The 17,072-nt window shown below is 36.3% G+C and overlaps 1 protein-coding gene across 2 annotated transcripts in view; it reads right to left on the reverse strand.

The window, feature by feature from the left end:
- LOC136831214 (ataxin-2 homolog) overlaps window positions 1–17,072 on the reverse strand; it is a 48,753-nt gene that overhangs the window by 15,123 nt on the left and 16,558 nt on the right. Inside the window, exons 1-4 of one of the 2 annotated variants that reach the window (XM_067091228.1) lie at window positions 13,885–14,198; window positions 6,485–6,590; window positions 3,869–4,073; window positions 528–649 (exon numbers count right to left, since the gene is read on the reverse strand). In XM_067091228.1, coding sequence (XP_066947329.1) covers window positions 528–649; window positions 3,869–4,073; window positions 6,485–6,590; window positions 13,885–13,931 — 480 coding nt within the window. In that variant the 5' untranslated portion in view covers window positions 13,932–14,198. Of the gene's footprint in view, window positions 1–527; window positions 650–3,868; window positions 4,074–6,484; window positions 6,591–13,884; window positions 14,199–17,072 lie in introns of those variants that run through there. The other variant, XM_067091229.1, reaches the window with a different exon arrangement.

Genomic DNA, 17,072 nt, shown 5'->3' on the forward strand with positions numbered 1-17,072 from the left:
TAAGTCTCTCCCATCAAAACATGCTAGTGTTATGCTAAAGGCTCTAGGGTAAAGTGCTATTTGCACAAAATTCTCTCCTACCTTATTAAGAGTTAATTTTGAATGTTAAAATCCACACATACAACAGAACAACGCTAACTGAAAAGCCAGGATTAAAATAAAAAAAAAAAGTCTTACAAAAGGCCTCCTGCATGATCAACATTACTGACTCAATATCAATAATTTTGTTGAAACTCAAAAGTTAATTCAGTTACCTCCAATTTCATACACACTGCAAAGATATTCTCAAGTCCATCGTGCAACTAGGAAACATGACAAGGTGGCAAGTCTACTTAAGTCCAAAAACCAACAGAAGTTAAAAATAAATCTCTACCAAACCTTGTTAGGATATGATAATCATACCAAACCACACACTGCCATTCACAGCAGGCGAGCAGTCAAATCAGCATGACAATTATCTTGAAAAGCAGTGCTGCAATAGGACTGAGTCACCCCTCACCTGGGGCCAAACCACCTACCCCACTCACCGAACTTTCCTCTCCAAGGGCTATATTGTCCTCAGCATTGGCATCCCCTTGCCACGGCTCTAATGGTCGTTCAGTTACTTGACCGTTAAAACGACTAATAACCTGATCTACTGCGAACCCGTCTGAAATGAGAGACAAGATTAAACTTTCAGTATTTTAAATTATCTCTTGCCATTGGATTTCAATATATGCAATATAATTTATAAAGTATATACAGGTATTGCTGGAATAACATCACTTGAAAGTTCACAATCCTTGCAAAAGGCTATAAAATATATGGCACACTATTTGCAAGCTTAAAATATGTCAAAGAAGTAGTCATATATAAATGTACAATTTGCACAGGAATCCACACAAATGGAATTTTGAAAAAAAAATAATTATACTCACTTAGTCTAGCTGATCACTTACATATGACATAAGGAAAACTCAAGCATAACAATAGCTGTAATTTACTTATGACATTACTCAGTACAAAAGATGAGTAAAATACTGAACCCAAGTGCTATATGTCATACTGATGATGCATAAACAAAAGGAAACTCTATGCGATCTAAATTCTACGTGCCTTGAGTCACTAGAAGTAATTCAAGACACGTAAACGCCAAACAGAAAATAACAAATCTTCTACGTACCAGAAACTGTCGGTCTGCTTTTCATTATGTTCTGAAAGCTAACACTTCAAGCAAATGCATAACATGGCAAGAGCTTTTTTTTATGTAGTCCATTCTCAAAATAATCATATACGAGCCGATGACATCGCCTTTCACCCACTCAGAGATTGGGTTTGACAAATATTATAAATTGGTGATCAGTTTTGAACTGACATCTCATCTCCAAGTTTGCAATTCCATCAACTGTTAACCAGTCCTGGACTAATGCTTTTGGGTAAATTTCTCTTTGCCCACTTACGAAGTCAAGCTAGTAACGCTGATTACGTGGATGTGCGAACATGTATACAGTATGAGAAGAAGAAGAAAAAAAAAAAAAAACTGGAGCTTTATCCTATACGATTACTTCATTTCTACCAAGGCTATCTATGCTAGAACCTAATTCATTATGTTTAAAAAACAAGTAAAGAAAATATAATGATGTACTTCTCATGATAAAAAAATAGTATGAAATTATATCAAATTTCAAAGTTCTAGCCCATATGACCATAAAATAAACAAATTTTTCCCCTAGCTCCATCCTAACAAATGTAACTGATACATAAAAACATTTGCCACTACCCCATTACAAATGATACAGAATTTGGCGCAGCTAAAAATACTAAATACCCACCACATTAAAAAACTACAATGTCCTTCTGCATCACTCAAAAGCATCTTCCTATATTATTTTACTTACATCGGACTTAATTCAGTCAAAGAAAAAGTGACCTACCGTATATTTCCGTGTATAAGACAACATTTAGAAAAGACAGAGTCAAAAGTTATGGCAAATTTTCATGAATTTATCTCAAATCTGTAGTATGCGACGACAGCTAAATTACAAAACCATCTGTGTATAGCTAGCTTTTGCAACAACAGGTATCTTATGAAATATTGGTTATTTATGTAAGGATGATGTTATTACAAATGCAGTTTTACTTACTGTATCCTTAGAAACTTAAACTGAACGAAAAAACAAAGCCGATTCTATACCATGCTTTTCCTACACGTCGCATACAAGGGAAAACTTTATTTTGTTTACTTTTCATCGCCAATCACAAACAGCCCCTAACAACAATACAATAATGTACGATAATTACTGTTCACATGACTGAAATTGTTATTTAACACCAAAATGACGATGAATTTCTGATAAAAATGAATATTATGTTATCCTAAATGTTATTACTACCATTAAAGTTTCTGAAAGTTTACCGAAAGATAAAGGTTGCTGTGCGTGCAACCCTAACTCCATGTTTACATTTTCTCAGCTGGGCTAGCATAGATAAAAATTGGATTTATTCCTTGAATAGGTTACCTATGATGAAGATATGCCAATAATATATAAAGTAAAAATGGTTTTATTACCTTTATCATCAATTTACTGTATTGCATAACCTTTATTATCAATTTATTTTATAATGTAAATTCATGCATGTTGGTGGTTATCACGCTGAGGCTAGCCTACCGATAAACATAACTCAGAATTTAAGGTTTGATTTTTAGAATGGTAGTATAAGATGACCCCCCATTTTTAGGGGTGAATTTTAGGATTTAACGGTCCTGTTATACGCGGAAATATGCGGTACACGCAGAAGGGAAGATTTTGCTATCAATGGACTAAACTGTTCTGTTGAAATTATTTTTTATAATATTTTACTGCCTGACAAAAGCAAACATCCTCCTAACTGAATTATTTATGCTGGATGGTGCTGAAGTGATTAAAGAAATTAAAACATACTGGCTTCAACCTGACAGAACTCATGACAAATAATGGAATACCAGACAAGTTTAAACTAAATACAAAATAATCTTCATCATCTGAACCTTCCAAGGGTGATGCAAAAGATCTTCAGATGCATCCACCAAACATTTTCACAAATCCATTACAACACACATCAACTATGTTGTAACTCACACTTATGATCAACTACCACTGACTGCTAACAACCCTAAAAAAAAATCCTAGGAAAAATTGTATTAAAAAGCTCCCAAATTACAAAAGAAAAATGGACAACTAAACAAAACCCATGGAGAAGTATACTGTATGAACAAAATATAATTTTTTTTTTCTTTTTGTCTTGGAAGGAAGCTAAACACACACTATTGTAGCACTACATTAAAAATGCTGTGCAGGCTAGGATACCATCTCACTATAGGGCCATGACAGTCAAATATTAATCCTTTTTTGCAACGGGATTTCTAGAACCGAAAGTTATACGTGGCGATTATTTAAAAGAAATGAGATCCAACAAACAAATAGCAGTTTCTAAAATGGCTACTTCCCAAAGGCATAGTACAGCAATAACATAAAAGAGCTAGTAATTATATCACCCTTCAGGACTTAAGTTCTCGCAAGCGGTTTAATTCACATATCACAAAACCAGAACAAGTAACTTTCTACCTAGTTAGTTAAAAAGACTGTCCGCTAACACTAAGATGCTCGGACATTGAAGCGGAGTAATTAAACCTCTCGTGTATTGACGGAGATTAGGTTCTGACTTTATGTTGATGCTTACAGCAATTACCACTGTGTCCATCACACCAGCACTCTTCGGGTTATCGACTGAGCTAACTGCAAGTAGAAGAACATACCCTGACCTGCACAACAAATACAATGATGGCTCCTATCATAATGTGAGGTCGACACTACCTTCCCAGACAAAAGTATCCACGTTTACTGCTTACCTTTCGTAGCATAATCTAGATCCACATTGTTGACTTTTATAGTTACAATATCACTAGAAGAGAAAATCATCTTCCGTTTGATGGTCTCAGGGTTGATGGTGGAATCAGACCTGGTGACTGGGTGTGCCATGTCTACCACCAGGTCAAAATTGGGACTAAATGTTGTAAACACACCTTCAATAGTGTCATTGGTTTTTGTTTGAATCTGTTGAAAAAAAAAAAAATAATAAAATAAAGACACGAATAGTAATACAAACAGTAAATTTCGAAATTAATTTTATATGCTGTACAATAATCATAAAAAAATACATTCATTCAATAATCTGCACCAATCTGCCCAAAGGAAAATCATTATATTTAATAGTATATCAATCAATCACAAGCATTACTGCTTGCATTTTTGTTTCCATCAAGGTACTGCACTGTACTAAATTTTTTCTTTAGCAAATATATTTTAGGATAGGATGACTGCTCCAGAAATGGTTAAATAAACCCATCCAAAACAGCTGATCTTTTATACACAAAACAGTAAGATTAATAATGGATCCAAGGTGTGTTATTCACAACAAATCACAAATAACCTTAAAGTTTAGAGAGAGAGAGAGAAATGTGTGTATGTGTTAAATGTTACCTGGCATTAGAACATCAGTGGTTAATGTTGAAGCAAGCTACATTTCTTATGAGATACCAGATGACATGCAGGCGCAGACATCACAAGAGTACCCACAAAATTTGGTACTTGTGGCTCCTGTGTCAAGAATCACAATGCAACTAATGTTCTAACAACAACAGGCTGCACCAGATCTTTATATGCAACCTTCCTGCCTTGTGCTAACTCCCCTTCCTTGAGGATGCAACCTAGAAGACTTTGCTTTGCTAATTTACATTGCATCCTCCGCCTAACTGTCATGACCTACAAATAATATCCTACTTCTATGGATACAAAGATCCCTGTTTCATGAGACTTGAATTAAATAAGACCCAAGAATCTACCCTGCATGTGTCCTTGCCTGCGTAAAGGTAATGACTCTGATCAAGCTTCACTTTTCTGGGGGGAAAAAGTGCAGGCTTGTGGTGATGGAAGAAGGACACTCTCTATATGATCGATGGCTTTGAATGGAAAAGCATTATTGTCCTAAACAGTTTGCTTCATCACAACCCCATCAATTAAATAGTACCTAAACTGTTATTTTGGAGTGAGGAAATGCTCCATTATATCTCCAAGGTGTGAAAGCTTGTGACAGGTTATGAATGAGGGTTTTGATGGTGAAAAAGATGAGAAGTCATACTTGTATGCAATCAGTAAATGGTCTTTTAGAAAGTAATATAGAACTCATCATCACAAGACCCTCAGCTCCCAATAGATGAGACAACCTATTGTGATTAGTACTTGACCAAACAAAAACATGTACCTTATTATGCCAAAATAAATTTTTAATCCTACAATTCCCAACTGACTCTTGAAGTATGCTTAACACTGCCCATCATAATGTTCAGTGGAAACTGTGTAAATGTTAGTTTATTTATAAAAGTACATATAGAACATAACTAATTTTTGCAATAATGCAATGTATGACAATATCGATCAGATATAAAACTGGATGACACGTTAACAGGTTTCCAGACGGGATTACTCTGCCCGTCACCTCAGAGTTCTTTATTTTGAAGTACACCATCAATATGCAAAAAATTTGGATTGTACCATGGCCAGGATTTCTTGAACAGCATTGCTAATGCCCATCTCATACACACACACACACACACACACACTCTTTGTCTCTCATATTACAGTATTGATGCAATGCTGTTGTTTATTTGGTATGGCATAAGACAATGCAGTCATTACAATATCCTCAAACGTCGTAAGCTACTTGAACTTGCTAACACGTGTGTAAAAGGCAACTGCAGCTGAAACCTTGTGTAAATATTTAATGTACTATATTTACTGAATTAAGACAATATTAATAATTTTATTATGGTACATTACAACGTTTCATAAAAAATTCAAATAACACAAAATCAAGAGAGAGATCAGCTGCATATCTAGGAACATTCCCACAGCTTTGTGGAATTTTATATTTGTGGCACATCATGTCAGAACACTTGAAATATCTGCAACACCAAAAACTCCTACGTACTCTTTCACCAAGATTAACCTATTCTAAAATAGGTTATTCAAGACTGAATTTAGATACTCTGGTCATAAGCAACTGTGTTACATCAATAAAATTTACTTACATGCTTCGACATTTTACATGTCAAGCGACAGTTATTCCTAGAAGCTTTGTCAGACACAGCTGCAAATGTACAGTATGTAAGCTGATAATCTTTATTTCAAACTCTTCATGTCTCTATTATTTAATACTGGCTGTTCAACACCTGCAGACTCCGCATTCAACTCACACACACATCAAGTAAGGTTTCAAATATATCTGGTCAAAAAAATCAACCAGAAGACAATCATCCATGCCCTTGACATGGTTTAGTACTAAATCAGCCACACTCGCCTTGCAAGAAGCTTCCATTTATTGCAAACGGTTAGCAGGGCTTCTGCAAGGCAACCATTGGCATCATAAATTTCTAACAATACATAAAACCTCCTGTTTGCTAACTCACCAAAACTGGGAGGCCAACTAAAGCGCCAACCGACTGCATGAAACGGTGATTCGTGTAAACGCCATCGGTAGGTATTTGCCTGTCTACACCTTTTCCACGGCCACCTCTGAAAATGCACATACAGAATGTGAAAATTAATACAACACCTTCAAATTGATTATAGAAAATTTACAGCATTAAAGAATTAAAATAACTGTCCTTCTATTCACAAAAAATTGTATGTTTTCCCCATAAACAACAGTGTTCTCCGTTAGTTAATTTTCATCATTGCTGGCCAATACAGTACTGTACTTGAAATTCTTTCTTGACTTGTTTACAGCACCCGATCTTCATTTGTTTTTATTCTGCTTTCTGGTCTTACAACTGTCAATGAAGTGAATTGGCTTCTAACTGCTGAACCTACACTATATGCTTCACTGCACAGAACAAGTACCATACAGTGAATCACTAATGACTGCAACTTTGTATCAAGCATCCTAACCATGCTCCCAGTACTGTATTTACAGTGAGAGCATCAATGTTCGTCAAGTGTCGAGTTGCTTCCATCATTGTTGCTTCTACTGTGCTACGGCAAAAGCAACAATGATTTCAAAGCTTGAACTAAAAAAAAAAAAAAATGCATGATCTACTTTTTGGATCTCAAAATTGAAAAAAAGAAGACATAAATTAGGCTTTCCAACTGAGTCTGGGAGAATGATAAGTTTTGGGATATCAAACAAGACAAAGGAAAAGCAGACAACATATCAAAGGAATGTCATGTTTCAAAAGCAACACAGTTTGGGTCATATGTTTGCGAAAAAGGTCATCCAAAGAAAAAACTTCCTATCACTCAGCAAGTCTAGTATTGAATCCTGGTACCAAGACCTGCAATCTTGAAGTAAAGAACAACAGCTCCAATAACCGAGTTCCCTAAGATATCAAACTACTGTAGTCACTATTGGCATTTCCAAATTCATTCCCAGTATTACTGTGAACTTCTGGATGAAGAGAATTTCAAATGATGGCCTTGACTGGCTGATTCCAATACCACATTCTTGTTTTTCGGAGTGAAATGGATGAGGCCGATGATGTCACAAACAAAAGCCCATTTAACTGAGAGCATCTTTAGCATTTCTTCAGTTATGAACCAAATGCTACATGTAACACCTCTGTTATATGTGCTTAGTCTTCAACTATCATCAGCCTTCAATTCCAAGGTTAACAAGATCGTGTTCTGTGACACTTTCATCCAAAGGATGCGTGGTCCACACTAACCTTATCCTTTTGTACATTTACCCATAAGATGATGATCCTGTTGGAATGCCACACATTTCATTAAGTACTTTACCAAAACATTTACTCTAATGGAAGCATGTAAACCCTCATACAGTACTCCAAATATTTATCTTCCAATGCAGACCAGCAATGAGTGAATGAATGAATCATGAAATACAGGTATAAAACAAAGCAATGGGACACTTTTGCTGTTGGACTGTGGAACAATCTCTAAAAGGATACTGTGCAACTAAAACTTCAAAAGTTCAAGCAAAGATGCAATGCATTACTACCTTGATACAATTCTCCTTGTGTATTTTAATACACTAATACAATTCTCCCTGTATTTTATTAATTTAATTACATTTTTATCTATTAATTTAATTTCCTTTTTCTTTTTTATTAAGTGATCACTTCTTTTTCTTTCTGTATTTCCCATTACCTTCTGTTCTTTCTAATGAACACCACATTCTTTGGAAGGTTGAATTTCAAGTCAAGGGTCCATGGGCATGTTCCGTATGAACAAGGTTCACCTTTTGAATAATAATAATTTCAGCTATTCAGTGTAACTATAAAAAACAGCTTGATATTGAATGAGATGAAGTGTTTAGATCTAAAGAGCAAAAACCAGGAGAAAACCCTCAGTTGCACTTAGAAGCAACAATGCATTTAGAAAAGTCGGCGAGCAAGATGGAAGAAAGGAAGTCAGAATGGGGGTAAAGTAATAGGTTCCAAAGCAGAGGCAACTAAGGGGATGAAGGGACCCAGCAAACACCCTTCAGCACTGTAACACCTGAGTTGCACCATGTGAGGTGCAATGAAAGCACTAACACCCCCAAAACTATGAGGCAGACAAGCACTCATAAAGGTGATGCTGGAGATTACCCGAGTTTCTCTAAAGGTCTGAGTTTTAGTCAAAATGAAAGGCGGCAAAGATACTCGACTTATTACCATATTCATATGGAAATCACACCAAGTCTGCCTTGGTGTTTATGAGCAGTGAAATTCACAAGGTCACTGCAAGAGCAAACCAACCAACATACACACAAGCAACATGTAAGTGACTAACGACTGACTGTAAACCACACCTGGGATTTTAGTAGGTAATTGCATCAGACCACAATACAAACACTTCTGTTTTTACCTTAAGCATCTAATGGTGTTTAAACTCCACCCTGCTTTACTCTTTTCTAATCATATTACAGGTGCATGTACGGATGGGACATCCATAATTCAGTCAGGTTCAATGCTACAAGATACTCTTTTTTTTTTACCCCATTTCTCTCTCTGCAAGTACTCATCTTATTGTATTGTCTTATGATGTTAAAACCCAAATTAAGTAGGAACTGACACCCTAGGTAAGATAAGGTTAGGTTAGGTTAAGTTGGGTTAGGATGCTTTCCTGAATTTTACTAAGACTTTCAGCATTTAGGTTAGGTAGGGGTTGGGTCCCCATGGTTAGGTAAGGTCCAGAACCCTAGGTTAGACTGTCAGCATCCTTGGAACTGGCCTTTCCACACCTTTGTGCTTTATAATACGTTTTCCACACCTTTGTGCTTTATAATACGTTCAGTAGACATTTCTATTTTTTTCTGACTGTTTACCTTTGTGTGGTTTTTGCTCCTGAAATGAGTGTTTGCAATTCATACCACTAGGTCTGGGTGAAGAACAGTTTGAAATGTAAGGCGGAATCTCTGAAAAGGAATTATGGGAAGAAGTGGCAGGTAGCTGCTCATTCTGCTGTAAAGGTGGATGGAGGATCTATGACCTGCATGTTGTAATACAGTGAAGTATTGAAATCTAATATAAATAAATCTGCTCTTATGAAATGGATTTACGCTTATCAACTTAGAATTATTCTACTTTCACTCCAAATGAATCTTTTTACAGTTTCCTTTTACGATGATACGCATGCCAAATTTTTTTTTTATATAAATATCACCTATTAGCCCTGAACCATACAAGCTCATTTGCAGTCACTATTGTGCCTGCTTTGTTCTTTTATTATTTGTGTGTGTTAGGTAAGGAAGGTGAGCTAAATGAAGGCCTGGTCCAATAACCAGATCCACATATATTCATGGAATATTTCATCATCGACCTCGTACTTCTTTCTGATAGGCTATAACATGTATAGTTATAGAATTTATAAATTGTTTGTATTACTGCCCTGCTCACTCCAAGCTTTCCAAATCTTTCTTGAGTACATATAGCCTATTTCTATTACACTAAATGAACACCAACAAAATTTTCCTTAAGTTACCTTACTTTCTCTTGATGAGAAGTTCCTAATTTAACACAACCTTCCATCCCAAAAGGCAAATACTAAAACACCAACAAAATTTTCCTTAAGTTATCTTACTTTCTCTTGATGAAAAGTTCCTAATTTACTCCAACCTTCCATCCCAAAAGGCAAATACTAAACAAACACCAACAAAATTTTCCTTAAGTTACCTTACTTTCTCTTGATGAAAGTTCCTAATTTAATGCAACCTTCCATCCCAAAAGGCAAATACTAAACAAACACCAACAAAATTTTCCTTAAGTTACCTGACTTTCTCTTGATGAAAAGTTCCTAATTTACTCCAACCTTCCATCCCATAAGGCAAATACTAAACAAACACCAACAAAATTTTCCTTAAGTTACCTTACTTTCTCTTGATGAAAAGTTACTAATTTAATGCAACCTTCCAACCAAAAGGCAAATGCTAAAACAAACACAAGCTTCCTCTCTTAAAAAAAAAAAAAGCAAAATTTCAATTTCTAGCATTAAATATACCAGGAGTTCTAAAAAAACCCATTTACCAAGCTAATCTCAACAATAAGCAGTTAAAAAAAGGCTAACTAATCTAGGCTAAGCTAATTTTACACACAAACACACACAGGCTAACCTAAGTAAGACAGAAAATAACTGATTATGGTATATTAACATGGATTATGCACATATTGCAGCATCAATATTTTTACCTTGCTTAGGCTCTATATAGCCTTGGCTACACCAAACTAAGCAAAGGTCACAAAGCAATTCACGGTAAACATGCACAAAACTCCATGTTGGTCGTGCCCACCTCAAACTTATTCACCTGTACAGATATCTTCAAACGTAAAGAGGTGAACTAGCCTCCTACAGCATTGGCTATCTACTATTCTACGACAAGCCTAGACCTTGCTAGGCTGGTAGCCTATGGGCCTGGCCTCCTTATGGGTTATCATATGTTACTGCGATGTTCTCCCAATTAAGACTTCAACATCACCAATGGAAGTAATTTACACGCTTATTCCTCGTGTTTTACGAGGGTAAATGAACAGTAAGTATTGTATTGTACTTACTGTTTTCAAGGTAATTTTTATGATGTAATAGTTCTGATGTAATAGTTTGGTAACTTTCTAACCCTGAAACTTTATCATTCCAAGTGAAATTCTTGTTTCCTGACTCCTGAGTTTCATAATCTGAGCTTTTCAGCTGAAAAATGGCTGCCTTGTGTGCAAGAAGTGCTGATGGTAAGCAAAAGTTATCATCTTTCTAGTGTTAAATCAACTGGTAAAACAACTCTCCACCTCGGTGTAATCCCACCTCCACAAAACTCACTTTTTTGCTACCAGCTGGCAATTACGTATGCTGCAACACGAAAAACAAATGTGAGCCTTCTAGTCATACCTACCAATCTTCACAATCGTGCTGTAAACAATGCTTGGGAGGATACAGGGGTTGGGCCTGCTGCACTTAAGTCAGGTAGGACCTGCACCCTAGTTAAGGTAAGGTTTGGTTAGGATGCTACCTGTATTCTACAATGACCTTCGTCAACCTAGGTTGGGGGTGGGGATTGTTTGGTATCCCCTTCTCCCTGCTAGGTTAGTATGCATCAGAGCTGTTAACCAGCTCAGTGGTCTGGTTAAACTAAGATATACTTAACTTTCTGTAATTAGCCTTTCTATATATATGTTTTAAACTATTGTCTGAGAGTGATACTACTAATCTTAGATGTGAAAGCATCTGTTTTTTCTGACTGATGTTGGTGCAATTCACTTCCAGTAGGGGTGGCAGTTAGGCATGCAGTATTTGATTCTGCAACGAGTGTTTGCTCTTCATGCTAATGGGGAAGGGAGAAGAGCAGTATCTTTGAAATGTGAGGTATACAATCTTTGAAAAGGAACTTTGGGGTGACTTTGTGGCAGATGTCGGATTACATAACTGTAAAGTTGGATGAAGTGAAAACTAAGGTCACCCGTAAGATCTCAGGGGCACTCATGTTTACACATCAAATTCTCTGTAAGCTGATTTGGTCAAGGAAATAATGTGCTAAGAAAAATTCACAAATTGTTGGGTCCATAGACAACGAACTGAGATTTACAGATGAAACAAAAGATGGTATCTGAGTCTTTGGGAGAAATGCAAGTCAGTAACAGTAGATTTAGAGAAGGATATAGTTTCAAATTTTGAACTAGAGCAGGAGGAAGATGCTGCTGCATTCATGCATTCAAGACTAGTAGTGTTGACAAGGTAACTAAAAAATATGAGAAGGGTTTCACCCACATTATATGTAAAATGTAGGCTACTGAATGTCAATTCAAAGGATGATCTTGTAGTTACCAAATTGAAAAAAATAAAGCATACTGTACTTGCAATGTCAAAAATACTGGAAGCAATATTCTAAGTCATTCTGTTAACCCAGCTGCTGACAATAAATGCATTACATGTTGAAATGATTCAGTTGTGAGGATTATTTCATAAGAACTATGATAAACAAAACTGGAGTTGTGAATAGTATGTATAAAGTAAGAGACAAATCGGGTCACTGGCTATTTCTACTCAAAATGGAGGTGTCCCATAGGACAAAAATGCCGTGCTGAAGAAAGAACAAAGTGCGGCATATGGTCAGTGAACTGTAGAACTAGCTATTGTAACGCTACTGATAAAAATGCATAAACAGCTTGAGATTTTATTATGAAAATCATGAGGTGAATAAAAAATTTAGCAAAGCATTATGGGAAGAAATTGAGTTCATTACAAACAAAACTGACCTTGGACCCTGATTTCATGTGGTTGCAAATATAATATTGCTTCAAAACTATTAAGCAGATGGAAGTAAATGTTGCAATGGAATGAAATGAAGAAAATGTTAAACTGTTGGGAACAAGGAAGGAGGCTGAAGGCCATTTTGATCATCAGCATCCAAGGTAATATAATTGATGTTCAATTCACTATAGGTTTTGGGAGTAAGACTTCACTGTTCAGCCTTTAAAAAATTTGCCAAAAGTGTTTGAAGACGAAATAAAAAATTCCTGTTTTGCGACTACTGCTAATGCGGAAACAGGATTAGGCCTGATTGTACTTACAGAGAGAGCCACATCGACACGAGAGGTTATTTTAGAGGCGCTGCCCTAAAGCGCCTTCTTTGAATGAAAGGATTAAACATCAAACAATAAAGTAGGTAGTTTGGGATTTTCTCCAGCCGAACGGAACCCAGTTTCCCACTGGGGTCCCCCCCTATAACTTGAATATATGATAGCCTAGAGGGTATGGGAAACATAAAATGAGTTGCTTACATCAGTAAAAATGGTCAGAAATGCACAGGGCTAAAACATGATGAAATATGCAGTCGGAAAAAAAATTAAGGTAAATTTGGCAAGACACTTTGGCATCATACCTAGGGCCCATGGACCTAACCTAATTAAGTCTGACCCACGGTTCGTTAAATATTTAGCTTTCGTAGCGACGTCGAAGGCTAAAGCCACGCTCTACCCCAGGATCGAACCCAACCCGAAATTTCGGGAGCATCCGTGAACAGCCCACACGAACTTTCTACTTTCGTAACCTCCCGAACACATTCCTTCAATGCACAACATCCGGGAACCCGAGGAGTCTCAAAAAAACCGTTTAATTTCGTCGAGGCGATTCGAAAAGGACCCCCGAAATTCGCAACGAACGACGGGCACAGGAGGAGGAGACGACGGAGGTGCTAAAACCTCCCGAAAAATGATCGTCACCCACAAGAGGCAGAGGTTCAGTTCGCACGCCCCCATCTCACCCAATCCCTCCCCACACGGGTGATTTTCGAGGGCCTCCTGCCCACCCTAAAATTCGTCGAAACCCCGCCCCGTCGATGCCCGGACCCTTGGCGTAAAATAGAGGCTGAAATAATACTGACCTGGCCGAACTAGTTCTGTTTTTGCGTGGCCTGGCAGCGTTGTTCATGGTGTCGTCTTCTTCTTCTTCGGCTCTCCCTGCACGGGCCTGCCGAAATTCGCTCGGGACCGGAATTTTGATGGTCCTTCTTCACACACGTCGCAAAATAACAACAAATCAGGGTCCTGATGCGAATGTCCAGGTGTCCCCCCGTTGCATATGGTAATTCTCTTACCTAGGAACGAGACATATCGACAAAACACAAGGTATTTTGAGTTTTCCTTTCCAAGATCCTCTGAGAGTCCAATGGCACCTAACTAACATGTAGGAAAATACGTTCCAACAATGCGATTGCTCAGGGAATTTGTTTTCATTTTCGTAATTCTTCCTTAGATTAACCCGTTTACATTCAAATGTAAATTATAATTACGTTTTATAATTTAATTTCATGTACTGTTCGCCACTTGCTTCAATTTGTGGACAAACGTGTGACTTTTGATCACTTTGGGTGTATTTTAGAGAGTTCGGCCATTGTTACCATTGTCACAGAAGATACAAAATAATATCATCATTTCTCACACGCTATAAAAACATAAATATTATATAAATAAATTTCAACACTAAAATTTATTAGCCAAATAGACAATGTTTTGTTAAGATTATCTGATACATGAAAATGAATATCGAATTGTGTAGACAACACTTGACGTGAGAAGGGCTGCCACTGAGTACAAAGTTAAATGCCGTTCCTGGCGGGATTTTAAACTACCTTTAATTAAACTCGGCTTCATTTCTCACTCTAAATTGTCAGGTTAACATCCAACCCCACTAAAATAAATCAATATAAACGTGGGGAGATTGCGTGCTTTTAAAATGGGCACTAAAACACAGATGGAACTCTATGGGAAGGAAATATTTCCCTTGTGTTGAAATATCAAGGTTACGAACACTTATGACGAAATCGCCAAACATGTTTTGGGGCAAGGCACATTTAGGCCTACGAGGCCTGCCAGTTTCAATACAGGAAATAGCCTCTGGGGACATGGGAACCATGGGGCTATCGAGAGTTTGCTTGTGCAGTGTTTTATTGTCTGGCATTAAATATGGTTTCAGAGATGACATTCCAATGTCGCTTTCAAATTCGTCCGTGGTGGGTTTACTCATGCTTCCGGATTAATCCGCACCAGGTTTCCCTTCGGTGAGCAGCAGACATGCCTTTATATTTGTTTCCTTTGTTAAGCATCACCATGCGCATATAATATGTACGTATGAATATGCATCTATATGTATGTATGTATATGCATACGTACATATTATATGCGCATGGTGATATATATATATATATATATAATAAAAGAAATATATATATATATATATATATATATATATATATATATATATATATATATATATATATATATATATATATATTACGTGATTTTTATAGATCAGACACCACTGGGATTTACAACTTTTTAATTTCTTCCCAGTGGTATTTGATATATATATATATATATATATATATATATATATATATATATATATATATATATTTATATATATATATATATATATATATATAAACTTTCAAAATGGATGACCATCACATACAAAACCGACCTAGTCCAATAATGCGTGATACGTGCTTCCATGGATAACCATTAAGCTTGATCCTAAAATCTGTAAATATTCTATGCTGAATTAAACGACACAGTAGCCTAAATAGTAAGTTATATATATATATATATATATATATATATATATATATATATATGTGTGTGTGTGTGTGTGTGTGTGTGTGTATAAACATCTTCTATATATATAAAAATGGATGTATGCATGTATATGTGTATGTGTGTATATTCCAGCATAACTCTGGTAAGGCCAAGGGCCCTTTGTCAAGGTTCGAAAGGGCCTTTAACATAAACACACACACACACACACACACACACACACATATATATATGTATATATATATATATATATATATATATATATATATATATATATATATATATATGAATATGCATGTTTTATATATGTGTGTCCTTGATAATAAAATGTATAATGTGCAATGTATACAAGGCATTTCCCCTTTCCAAATTTCAAGGATTATATTTTCTCTTGTTCATAAACATACAAAGCATGGACATAACGGTCTGCGCCTATGCGGCAGTATGTGCCTAGTTCTCTCCCCGTACTGCACGCGGGTTAGGAATGGCCAAGTTGACCAAACAATTGTTTTTATTCCGTGTCGCCGGAAGGAAAAGTTACACAGGAGAAGCATGGAAATAAACTTAATTATACACCATTAGTCGTAAATATTATGCATTTTCTCTATATAATTTTCATAAAGATGAACTATTCTTTATACGAAGGAAATTAGACGGTAGTTTTGCCAGAGGACATGTTCAGTTTAAGATTTTCAACTTGAAAGAGGCAGATGACGAATCCAAGATGTTATGACAAGGTCACATGAAGGGTCAAGGAACAAGGTGCAAATGCTTTGTGCAGCTGACTGCTGCTGGATCTTGCAAATTCAGCTTCTATGAGAATAAAAAAAAAAAATTATAGATTCTGATCAGCCTAGTGCCAGACACAAGCTAGCGCTTAGTTTCCCGTGATCAGTACAAGTCTCTCTCTCTCTCTCTCTCTCTCTCTCTCTCTCTCTCTCTCTCTCTCTCTCTCTCTTCTTATTTTCTTCGTCTTCTTCTTCTTCTTCTTCTTCTTCTTCTCACTCCTACTCATGACTACAATTCTCATTTCCCAATTGCAAGTCACCTCGCAATGCTTATAACGGCAACCTATGCCCTTCTTCCCTTGAACTCTCGGATACTGTCACATAATAAAGATCAAGAGTTCATAAGAGTGCTTTTGTATGCATATACATTCGTACATAATACATACGTGTGTACACACATCTATACATACATACTGTATATATATATATATATATATATATGTATGTATATGTATGTATATATATATATATATATATATATATATATATATATATATATATATATATATATATATAGGTCTTACAACTCTTCTGGTGTCCCCAGGACCCAGGTGACACAATCACGTACTAATTCTCGCCCGGGGTAATGCGAAGGACATGTCCAGACCATCTAATCTGTCCTAAATCATTGCCCCATCAACATGTGGAAATTTCGTAATTTCCCTTAGGGTATCTTTTCTAATTCTACC

The sequence above is a fragment of the Macrobrachium rosenbergii genome, chromosome 48, assembly GCF_040412425.1.
Source record: "Macrobrachium rosenbergii isolate ZJJX-2024 chromosome 48, ASM4041242v1, whole genome shotgun sequence".
NCBI lineage: Eukaryota > Metazoa > Arthropoda > Malacostraca > Decapoda > Palaemonidae > Macrobrachium > Macrobrachium rosenbergii.